Source organism: Hyalella azteca, unplaced genomic scaffold, assembly GCF_000764305.2.
Source record: "Hyalella azteca isolate HAZT.00-mixed unplaced genomic scaffold, Hazt_2.0.2 contig13027, whole genome shotgun sequence".
Taxonomy (NCBI): Eukaryota; Metazoa; Arthropoda; class Malacostraca; order Amphipoda; family Hyalellidae; genus Hyalella; species Hyalella azteca.
The window spans coordinates 244,007-256,062 of NW_025942964.1; the positions used below are offsets into that span (position 1 = coordinate 244,007).

At 40.6% G+C, this 12,056-nt stretch overlaps 1 protein-coding gene across 3 annotated transcripts; it reads right to left on the reverse strand.

The window, feature by feature from the left end:
* Window positions 1–531: 531 nt before the first annotated feature.
* Window positions 532–10,775, reverse strand: LOC108676925 (serine-rich adhesin for platelets). Of its 3 annotated transcripts, none has more exons than XM_018165083.2 (12): window positions 10,591–10,775; window positions 9,934–10,182; window positions 9,578–9,706; window positions 9,079–9,233; window positions 8,689–8,860; window positions 7,074–7,906; window positions 6,448–6,631; window positions 5,644–5,773; window positions 5,039–5,201; window positions 3,095–4,303; window positions 2,610–2,814; window positions 532–1,779 (listed from the first exon to the last, which is right to left on the reverse strand). In XM_018165083.2, the coding sequence occupies exons 2-12, from the start codon at window positions 10,166–10,168 to the stop codon at window positions 602–604; spliced, it is 4,593 nt and encodes a 1,530-aa protein (XP_018020572.1). In that variant the 5' UTR covers window positions 10,169–10,182; window positions 10,591–10,775; the 3' UTR covers window positions 532–601. The 3 variants fall into 3 exon arrangements, with proteins under 3 accessions (XP_018020572.1, XP_047739442.1, XP_018020571.1); XM_047883486.1 differs by having other exon boundaries at window positions 9,934–10,260; XM_018165082.2 differs by lacking the exon at window positions 10,591–10,775 and having other exon boundaries at window positions 9,934–10,508.
* Window positions 10,776–12,056: the final 1,281 nt, after the last annotated feature.

Sequence of the window (12,056 nt, forward strand, 5' to 3'; positions counted from 1 at the left end):
TTAAGGTCGGGGCCCTGATCATTGACATGAAACCATTCCCTGGTTTTAATTAATAAAATTAATTTCCTTTTTGTTGGAACAAGAATTCTACATGAATCGTTGTCGCGATATGAAACGCACAGAAATAACCAAGTATACAATGCAGCCAGATGAATGGTATACTATAACAAAGCGAGTACTTAATACATGCAACATGCATAACACAAGACAAATTATGCCATAAAAGTAAATTAAAATAATTCATTTTATCGGTGTCTTTTAATTTAAAATTGTTAAATAAAAAAATAAAATTAATTTAAAATCTTTAAAAGAATTGTTAATTTGAACGGTAATGAACACGAGTACTAAATTAACAACGGTAGATCTGATAATGTAAGACATTAAGATTACAGTATTTAGATTCATAAATTAGATTCAAAGTATAGTGTAATGAATAATTTTATGATAATTTGTACATGCATTTCAAGTTAATTCGTAAAATAAAATTGAGGATGTCAAAATAAATTATGCACATTTTGAGTAGCCTAACAATTATTAATTTTAACATGCCTATATAATCAAAGGATCAACAATAACAAAATAAAGCGTTACAAGATTTTCACTAGTCTGAACTGGACGAAGAACTCGCGTCCTCGGCCAACGGGTCAAAAGACACGCGTTGCCGACTGTCTGGGCGCGTAGGAGGCGAAAGTTCTTCCATGGAGTCGTCATCTGAGGACATGAAGACGTGCGTGGGAGGCCTGGAAGACGACCGAGTGCTACGTCGGTGACGTGGACTCATGAGGGGCTGGGTTGTTCCTCGTTGCGGGCTGGTGGACCCTTGTATTGAGCCTCTCCGTGGCCTCAAGTTCACGTGGTAAGGCGCACTTGAATTTGTTCGCCGAGCACGAGACCTACGAGGGGTTGTCCGATACATGCTAGATAAGCCAGACATGCTGGGCAGTGAAGCAGATGCACTGGAAGAAACAGACGAGCCTGGAGATTCAGTATTAACATTAGACAACGTTTCAGACATGCTAGTAGAAGATGTAGCTGATGACATGCAAGCCCCGCTGGATGTCGTTCCTGAACCTCCAGGAAAACCGGATACTTCGCGCGCCACGTCTTCAGACGTCTGCTGGTGACCCGTCATTGACGCGGAGTCCGTCGTCAAAAGAGATGAAGCGCGAAAAGAGGGACTCGCAGGAGATGATGTTTGCAAGGAAAGGACTGGTGTGAGTGAAGTGGTTGAGTTAGTGATAACGGAAGACAGAGCTGAGCTGGAAGAAGTCTGTATGGTGTTTGAACTAACCTGCGCGAAGGTACAGGACGATTCCCCTGAACTAAAAGGCAATTGAACCGAATAAGTTGGAGCCTGAACCGCATCTGATCCATGCTGAACATGTACCGACGATTGAACCACATTTGACTGGGGATTGATTTCACTTGGAACTCCATCTGTCGGTGGTGTCGCTCCATCAGATGAAGTTTGAGTCGAAGTGGAAGTCGAAGACGCAGAGTTAGATGAGCTCTGGCCCTGTTGTGGCTGCTGCCTTGACAACACGAGTCGTGACAGGCCTTCAGTGGAGGATGAGGAGGACCACGAGGCGTGAGGTCTTGCCAAGGAAGAAAAGAAGAAAGGTGTTCTCAAGGAAGGCGCGAGGCGATTAATCCCCAGCCGATGCCACAATGGATTCATATTGAGGGGGTCGGTGGTCGAGGTTGGTGGCGCCTGACTGATGTTGTTAAAAGACGTTCCGGTCGCGACCACAGCGCGGGGACGGGAAGCAGAGCTGAATTCTGATATGACAACAATAAAAAGAGTTCAACATAAAAATAATAACGAGAAAACCTCATATAATGGAAAAAACTGTTACAATGAATAGAAGATAATTTATGTTTCTAACCCTTTGTTTACGAATATGACTTTAGTAGCTAGGAATTTAAATTGCAATAAATTGGATAGATACGTTTGCAACAGAGCAAGACTGAAATTTTTTATACTCCATAAGAAAGCACAACTTGCGACCAAAACGCGATTAGATTGATGTAGCAGGAACTATATCAGGAAAGTCTCTTAAATGCGAGAATTTTGTTAGGAGTAATAATGACTAACTGGTTAAGAGTAATAATAACTAACTGGTTAGGAGTAATAATAACTAACTGATTGGAAGTAATAATAACTGACTGGCTAGGAGTTATAATGACCAACTGGTTAGAAGTAATAATAACTAACTGATTAGAAGTAATAATGACTAACTGGTTAGGAGTAATAGTAATAACTAACTGGTTAGGAGTAATAATAACCAACTGGTTGGAAGTAATAATAACTAACTGGTTAGGAGTAATAATAACTAACTGGTTAGGAGTACTAATAACTAACTGGTTAGGAGTAATAATGACTAACTGGTTAGGAGTAATAATAACTAAATGGTTAGAAGTAATAATAACTAACTGGTTAGGAGTAATAATAACTAACTGGTTAGGAGTACTAATAACTAACTGGTTAGGAGTAATAATGAATAACTGGTTAGGAGTAATAATAACTAACTGGTTAGGAGTAATAATAACTAACTGGTTAGGAGTAATAATAACTAACAATAAGGATAAGAAAACCCCGCATAACCCACCAGGCAGCGGTGGCAACAGGTCCCGCAGTGCCAGCAGTTGGTCGGGAGTGAGGGCGGTGATCTCGCCGTAACTGTGAGGGATGAGGGACGAGCCTGATCTGCTCGCCGTGCTCAGGGGGGCCATGGGGGGCAGCTGGGGGTCCCTCATCGAGGGCCCACTTCCTGAGCTGTTCCCAATGCTGTTGTTGCCGCGTAGCTGACGCTCCTGATGATGAAGAGTTTTAGGTGAGTAGTTCAACACCTACTTTCATGTTAAAGATACTTTCAAAATAGACAACTGTAAATAGATAAAATTTATAGTGGTTTAGGGACGGAATTGATCCAAAAATTGTGATGCATAAAATATATTCCGATTCATAAACAAATTGTTTATTAACAATGAAAACCTAGAATAACCTTTTCTTTTGAAACAAATACCGTTTTCCTAGTGCAAAAAATTCCTTATTAGTTAACGACAAAAACGCGACGTCAACATTAATGCAGACCTGCTTCATCCTATGGATGAGGCTGTCGAGTTCACTGTCGTTTGAGGACGAAGTGCCTTCCAGGGACCTCGTCTGCACAGCAGCCGTGGTGCTCGGCGACGACCGTGCGGCCACGGTCCTGGTACGGCCAGAAGAGCACGGCGACGACCATCGCAGCTCACTGGACCGTAACACGGACGACGTAGTCGTGAGAGCATTACGTCGTGACGTGGTGGGCGTGACGCCGCCACGCCGTGACGTGGTCGACGTTATGCCACCGCGACGTGACGCGTGAACATTACGTCGCGCCGTAAAGGGTGGGTTACGTCGTGCAGCTGTCGTCGCGGCGTTGAAATTGAACGTGAATGAGGAATTAGGCGAAGCCAGAGGAGATGAATCGAGCAGCCTGCTTGAGACGCCTGTAGTCCAGACACCAGAAGATCCCACAGACGACACTATTCCAGCAGATGACGTGGCGTCAGCATCTGTGTAGATATCCATGACGGCTACATCGGCCAATGGCGACAGAGAATATAAAGAAGGAGACTCAGAAACAAACGGGCTACGGGTTGCCGGCACTGAGAAATCTGATAGAGAGCCGCTGTGCAGGTCAGCAGACGGCACGGCTTGGTAGACTGGCGGTGCTGCGGACACAGTCAACGACGGCGCAGAAGCTCCGATCCCAGAATTGGACCCTGAGGTCCGGAAGAGAGGCGAGAAACTGGACCCGCCTCGTGAGGAGAACAGAGAAGGCAAGAAGGTGTTCGACGTGACGCTCGAAGGTAAACTTGAGCCCGAATTCTGTCCATTTGAGTTGACCGTTCCAGGCGCAACTAGAATTCTGGAAATGGAGGAGTGGATGCGCACCTCAGGCACTTCTTGCATCCCGTCCGGGTTGGGAGATGACAGAAAAAGTCTATTTGGCGGGATGATCTGCAGCTGCTGAAGCTGCTGATGCAGACGCTGCTGAGGTCGCTCTCGGTCAAATGGCGAGGACAAAGTCGAGGAGGAAGACCCGGAAGCCGATGTCGTAGAACTGGCGCCTCCTTCCCCAGAATCTGAGGTAACTGAAGGCGGCAGGGAAGAAGATGCGGAAAAGGAGCTCGGTCCGCTCATGGGGAGGATGGATGGGGAGGGCGTGGCATCTGGGGAAACGAGGCTCAGAGGACCAGGAGGAGAGGCGCAGCGTTTCAAAGCATCCTTCAAGCGGTCGTCCAGATCAGGGACGATCTGCACACATCAAAGTTGATTAAACAAATCGTTAAACGTTCCTTTTTAACACAAATAAAAAAACATATCGTGAAGTCAATGAATTCAGAGACCAGTGTAGGGTATCAAGGCATAGACTGAATCGACGTGGAAGACAGTTTCTTCTTTCGCATGGAACGCGAATACAGTGAAGTCAGGTAGTATAGCTATAAATGTGCAGCAAAAAGTTGCGCCGCTCCGTAAACTCAACTGAGATTCTGCTTATAAATATCATAGGCACTATCAATTAAGCCAGGTTTGAATATTATTGAATCAATTCAACTTGTTAATAGGCGAAGAAATTCAGTTGATATCTTTCAAGTTGAAGTATTATTCAATTGATTTACATCGGCAGTTAGCGAAAAAATCAGGTTGGATTCTTGCAGGTATAATTATGCAATATACCTATGCAATATACCTATGTCACCGTATATGTCACTATAATTTACCTTAAAAATGATCGAAGAAATTCAACTAGATTCTAAATAGAGGGATTGATCACCTGAAATACGTGGGGAGTGATTCTCAATAGAGTGATTGATCACCTGAAATAAGTGGGGTGTGATTCTCAATAGAGGGATTGATCACCTGAAATACGTGGGGTGTGATTCTCAATAGAGGGATTGATCACCTGAAATACGTGGGGTGTGATTCTCAATAAAGGGATTGATCACCTGAAATACGTGGTGAGTGATTCTCAATAGAGGGATTGATCACCTGAAATACGTGAGGAGTGACACGGCGGGACTCGAGCGCCAACCTCGCAGGTATGCTGGCCGAGAGCCGCGCCAGGAGCTGCCCAGACGTGTAGCGGACGCTCGGCTTCACCTCCAGCAGGCAGTGGATCAGATCCACGGTGTCGCCCTTCACGTTGTCATTCCTGCATACAGCAAAGATCGTTCATTTTTGTGAAGTAAACATTTAATACGTTTAAGTAGAAGGATACAATTTTGGCAGAATGATTCAGTTTGAATAGTAGGGAAACGTTTAGATAACGTTTACCACTTGACATCATTAGCTTCGTCATTTAATTATTCAGCTGATCATCCATTACATCGATGATTAAATAATTTTGCATTTGCCCTCGATCACTTTACGATATTCGAACACAAATATCTGTCATTTATTTCACCTTCAGAGCAAGTTATGTTCTTAAACTTTGACCCCGAATGAATATTACAAAAGGCCAAAATGAATATTAAATACCAAAATGAATATTAAATGCAAAAATGAATGTTAAATGCCAAAATGAACATTAAATGCCAAAATGAACATTAAATGCCAAAATGAACATTAAATGCCAAAATGGCAGCATGTCGCACCTGGGTATGATGTACTTGGCAGCTTTGATCTTCTTGAAGAGCTCATGCGGCACCTTATCATAGAAGGGGAAGTGTCCGTACAACATCGTGAAGAGAACCACGCCCAGCGACCACATGTCAGACGGCTTGCCTGCACGGGCGGCGTCAGCACATTACAGGTCGCACTAATACTCAATAGACTTTGTCAGCAAGAGAAATACATTCAATAATAAATATATATAATTATGAACGAAAATACTATGAAAAGCTGCGATTCATTGAGTATAAATCAGAAACAAGTATCCTAATGGCCATTTTCTCGATGTTGATGTCATCTAATATATATTATTATTATTTTAAAGTTTTTTTAATATTTGTGTAGTTTACTTGAACGTTTAAGAATCATAAATATATTCTAAACATAATCGCATTTTAGGCAGATATTTGTAAATAGGTGAAACATAAATTGGTTGAACGCAGACACGAACTCTTTGCTTGTACTTCAACACAATATATATGCAATAAATTATGCACAAGACGAACTAACGTAATTTCGAGAGCACGACAAGCAGAGAGTAGGTCTGCTGCTCTCGTCAATGAATTCCACATTAATTAAGACGGTCATGGTTATGGAAATAAACCTGGCCAACACTCAGCACCAATTGACGCAACACATTTAATAGACCTCGGTATGGATAGGCCATAAAATACGTACCTGCCGAAAGGGTACTCAATAAAAAATAGTACCTACCTCTTTCACTGACACCATTTACTAAAATCTGTGCGATAAAATCTACACGAACTGAAGTAGCGCATGCAAATAACCTCGGTAAGGCTGAGCAGAAAGCACGTCCGGGGAAATGTATGCGGGGGAGCCCCGCTGGTCCTGCAGCTTGGGGCAGCCCGGCATGAGGAACTGACCGAGGCACAGGTTAGTCAGGATGACGCGACCGCTGCCCCGCTCCACCACCAGGTTCCCGAGCTTCAGGTCTCGATGAACGATGTTTTTCTGGAAATTCAAGCAAACTTGAAATTGAACGAAGAAGCAAATATCGTGATTAAGCAAAAATTAAACATCAGTTATAAAACAAATTAATGATTGATACCCAACATGGAAATAAAAATTTCATATTATGAATATTACAGAAAATCTCTATAACCTAACTAAAGTATAAACTTTTCCAAACTTCATCAAAAATAATGCGTAGGGTACATTTTAGTAGTTTGCATGTATACAAGCGAACACTCGACATTATTATCATTTACTCGGGGATTGGCAGTGGCCTCTCCATTTGGCTTTAAATTGTGTTCCTTAATCTATTAACAGCTTGACTACTTGGTAACTGTTAATTACACTTCACACATGCACCCCTCACTTCGTGTGTACATCACACCGATCCCTTTATGAATGCTATACATCATACACGTCATATGCACTCTGTTTAACACACCTCATGTATGCTGTGAACCACAGCAGCTGTATGGTACAGAATAGTGAGAGCCTCGAGCTCGGGCAGGGCTTGCCTGGCGATAACGTAATGCTGCAGGTTCATGAGATGGTCCGTCTTGTTGGAGAACTCGTGTGGCGTCACGCAGTCCAGCACAAGACACAACCTGCGCACGATGCGGCCCGTGTACAAGCAGTCAAGGTCCCGAGGGTCAGACACGTCCGCTGCATCGTAAAGAAAGTCGTCAATGGGGCCGAACCTTCCTCTATGTCCGATCCCCAAAAATCGAGGAATGAACCTCCTGCCCTCCCCAGAGTTCCTTGTGGAAGACGACGACCTGTGCGAAGATGTGGATGCTCGAGTTCTTCGTGAGTCCTCTACTATACGTCGGTGACGAAGCGCTTCTCTAGCCCTTAGCCCTTGAGATTCTGTGCTTTGCAGTCTTCTATGATATCTACGTCCCGACTGCCGAGGTATTGTCACATAACGAGGTAGCGTGTTGGCTTGACGGGATGAATTTATGTTGCCCCTAGTTCTTGACGATGAGAAATTCCCTCTACGCCTCCGGGGAGGCGGCGGGGGTGGGAGAGCAAAAACCGAGCTTACAGTTGATGTCGCGGGAACTGCAGCTGCCGCCACGAAAGTGGAACTTGTTGATAAAGATGGCAGTGTGGCAGTTGGTTGGAAGGTTGACACTGAACCGTCATCAGCAGATGAAGTTGGTTCAGAAGGAAGCGTCGCGGTAAGGTTTGGTGTTGCTGTGCTTGCAGAAGCAGGCCGTATGGTGGCAGAGTTGGCTGGAGCTGCACGTGAAGTTGATGCCGATGACTGCCGCCCTAACGTGATGGGTAAATTTGTTTTAAAAAATATGAGGGGATGATTTTAATAGTGTGGGGTAAGAGAGAACAAGTGAGGAGTGGATTGAAATGATCGTGGATTTGTCTGAGGGAGCAACTTTGGCTGTGATTGAGTGAGTTCAGATGTATTTGCAGGACGCATGGAGAAGGAGAGAGGAGAAGAGGATGGTAAGAGTGAAATCTTGAAGAGTGAAGAGGAGGGGGGCAGAAGGCCAATTTAATCGAGCTGAATGTTTGTGCACTTGGATTCAAATCCTATTTACTTCGTTGCACATAAATGCTTTCTGTTTAATTGAAAATGTTTTAGTTTCTTATGTTACAGCATTGAAAGCAATTGAGGTTGAATGTTTTAGATCCCTAGGAAAGAACTTTTTTTCTTCAGGATTTTTTTAATGAATAAATCTGTTTTGCCTATATGACTGGTGTTAAAATCTGACCACGGGTAAACATGCTCCTAATTCCAGTTATGAAGGATCAAACTCAACCATAAGTAAATCCACCGGAAATTAACAAGGCATAAATTAAGATTTATATTCTTTGAAAGAAGACTTACATTCTTTCTTCTTTAGTGAAATACTTCATTTTCACTAGGACTAAGCTAGAGGCTTCAGACTCAGAAGTATGAATGTGTAGAATGGTTATACATACGTTCCTCAAATTCTGCTGTATTACCATATTTATAATATACATACAAATAACAGTAGATATTAACAGAACAGTAGGTAGATAGGCCATGACTATACATAAGAATATTTATTTACTCTGAGATGATGAGCGTTCATTGGAGGGACGAAAGCTGGGAATTTTCTTTAAGGAACCCACGTTTTGTGACCGCTGCCTCTGAGTTTGGTTTTTCTTGCGCATGCTAACTGAAGCCTTCACATGTGACGGCCGCATTGGTGAACACCTCCGCACACAGTCAAAGGCATAATCCTGATATGAAAAATCAGTTGTAAACAACATAAGAAAGCAATTAAATGATCAATTAGTGTTTGAAAAAAACTGCAATTATATGAGCTATACCGGTAGGTACTATAAATCCAATACATAGATTATCTTGAAGGTAATATCATGTGGAACTATCCTTGAGAATAGTTCTTGAATACCTATATAAACTAAAAGCAATAAAATATCAAAAGAATAACTATCACCTGAAAGAGAGCATGCATCCCAATAACTCCAGGAGTGTCTTTCAACATGGACAATAGAGAATGTTCAGTATGAAGAAGCATTTTTCCTTGTCGATCATCCTGTGTTTCATCTTCTCCTTCATAAATGGTGAGCACCTTCATTGTATAGAACTCATCTGTAAAGTATGGCAGTATGAGAAACAAGCATGACCAAAATTCAAACATAATCCATGGGACTATAGTTTGTAATAATGCTTAAAAAACTATATTCAAATTGCAGCTATCAATTCAACAGGTACCTAGCTGAAAATATAAATTACTGTTTAAACTGATATGCTTTTTTTCTTTACTTGAACTAAAGCTTTAAATAAAATTAAACTATAAATAATTTGATACATGCCTGCAAACAATCTGAAAATTATCAGGTATATATATAACACCAATAATGAGCAATTATTGGGCTCATCCAATAATAATGTCTAATTATACCATGTATGATTGTTTCTAATTAATTATTCACCTGTGCCAACTTTTCTAGCTAAGCACTGGACAACAGAATTGACTGGTGATGATCCAAGATATGGACCAAGCCAGTAGTCTCCTGCTCTGTACATGCGACGATTTTTCCGCACCTTGTTGGTTGTAGGCACTGAAAATATAATTAAAACTCTATTGGGAGATCAAAATGGATAAACAATGTTATTAGTGTCCTACAACAATTAGATTATAATTGTAATTAATGATTTGAAGAACTAATATATAGGGTAGTAATGAGTTACGACAAGACTATGATTTATAAATATTCATCTAGGCAAATAATTGGAGAAGATCTTCATAAAATGTTCTCATTGAAAAAGGTGCAGCATAATAACTCACAAGTAACATCTTTTAGTATTTTGTTGACTCTCATCAAGTTGGTATTTTTCTTCAGACATCTGAGCTCTGATGGATCATCAGCAACAGAGAATGCAAGGGGAGATGAAGTATGCCCCTTGATTTCTCCAGGTGGGTGTAATAATTGAGATCGGATTTTTCCTCCCTTTTTAGATTTCTCAGTGGTGCTTCGTGGATCATTGCCAGTTGCTGCACTCTGTCCAGTCCTATTGGACATGTTGCTAGTTGCATCTGCAGCAGGGAAGCTTGTTGTGCCAAATGAGGATTCAATTGTAGAATTAGCCAAGCCCCTAGCATTAATTGGAGCCTCTGCATAAAGAATGCATTGCGTGATCAAATTTACTATATATGCTTATATCCAAATATTTTCCAAACAAATATTGCCATCAAACTATAAATTTAACTAGATTACTACTACTATAGCATTCAACAGTATAAATCTTTTTGACACGGCATCAATTTTTCGAAACTTCAATGCTACTTTTAGATGAAGTTTGGAACGAAATTCCTAAACAAAAGCTAATTTTCCATTAATAATCTGATTTTTGTATAATTGAACCCTCTTGGAGAAACATTGAAAAACAGAAGACAGTTACTACAGCAACAAATGTTTTCTGAGCAAACATTTGGTACACTCACTTCATTCAGTAGGTACAAAAACTCCAAATTTGTAAATTGAAATTTTTTCTGAAAAATGTTTCTATTAATTAATATCTGATTTTATGACCATTTTAATTTCACAAGTTAAATTGATTAGGGATAGATATAAACTATTTTAGATTGTTTGCAGATCATTCATAAATTTATTTCACATTTTTTAAGAAGAACCTATGTGAAATATTCTTGCAAAAAAATGTTAAGCAACTTTTTCACTTTGAATATGCAATCTTTATTTGAAATAAAAATTTATTAGATATTCTAATGATTAAATGTTAACCGAATGGGAAAATTGGGCAGAGGCCACCCATAAAAGTTAAATGAGAGAAAAACTATCATGCTAGGAGACAATTTCATCCATTCCTATGGCCCTTGCATAAATTTTAGTAATAGCTTCAGAATTATTAAAGTAAATGGCACACTTTTGCCTTTGATTTTTTAAAATTACCACTAAAGCAATCTTTTCTAACCATAACTTTTTAAAAATTAAGCCTGATGTTAGATTTTCAAGGAAAATTTTACTTAAATCTATAGCATTTGTCCAATTTATCATAAAAATTATACCTTTCCATTGCTATCTTCCAAAATTACCCACTGAATAAATGCTTTCAATTATTTTGGTAATTGGTATCATAGTCTAAACTCTTAGGACACTCTTAAACTCTTAGGAACTCTTGTTCTGAGTTCAAGATAATTTTAATGATATGTAGCAGGCAAATCTTGTGTTAATACATTTTGATACAAAATGATACAAAATCATTCAGCACTCAACAGATAAAGGGCCAAGCTAAGTCATTTGCAATTAATGTTATAGAAAAGCAATATCTTCTTCAATGCCATCCAATAGTTGGTCCAGTTGGACAGCATTACAATAATCAATCATTTTGGTGATTCACTCATACATCTTCCACAATCCAAACAGCACACACATGGATGAAACTTGAAAATGATGGATCTTTCAAGACGAAGCAAAGCTGCAGCCTGCAGATCTGCTCCGGTGAGGTCAACATCCATTAACGATCAAGAATTATCATCTGCTGGAGTAGATGGATGAGGCCAACTGGCACTGGGGAATTTTGTCTCTCAGTTGTGGTGGGTAAGATGGTAAGTGCAACCCAACAGCAGTGCAGGCATGGAATACTAGGTATATCCACTTGGCGTTGGCAAGGCAGGCAAGCTGTGACTGGATTTTTTGAGCATTGGTTTAATGGGTTTGCCAGCCATGATTCTGTTTTTTTGAGCCGTGAATTCCATATCTCGGCCATGAAAAGCCATTTATAAGCCACAAACTTATTATTTACATGGTCTCATACATGTGTTTAATTGTGTTACTCCACAGTCCACATCTCTAATTTTACTCTAAAAACATTCACTATCATTTGTTTTCACTGAAGCGGCAACTGATGTGACTGCAACTGCGCTATCTTCAAGGAAACGTCTTGGAATAT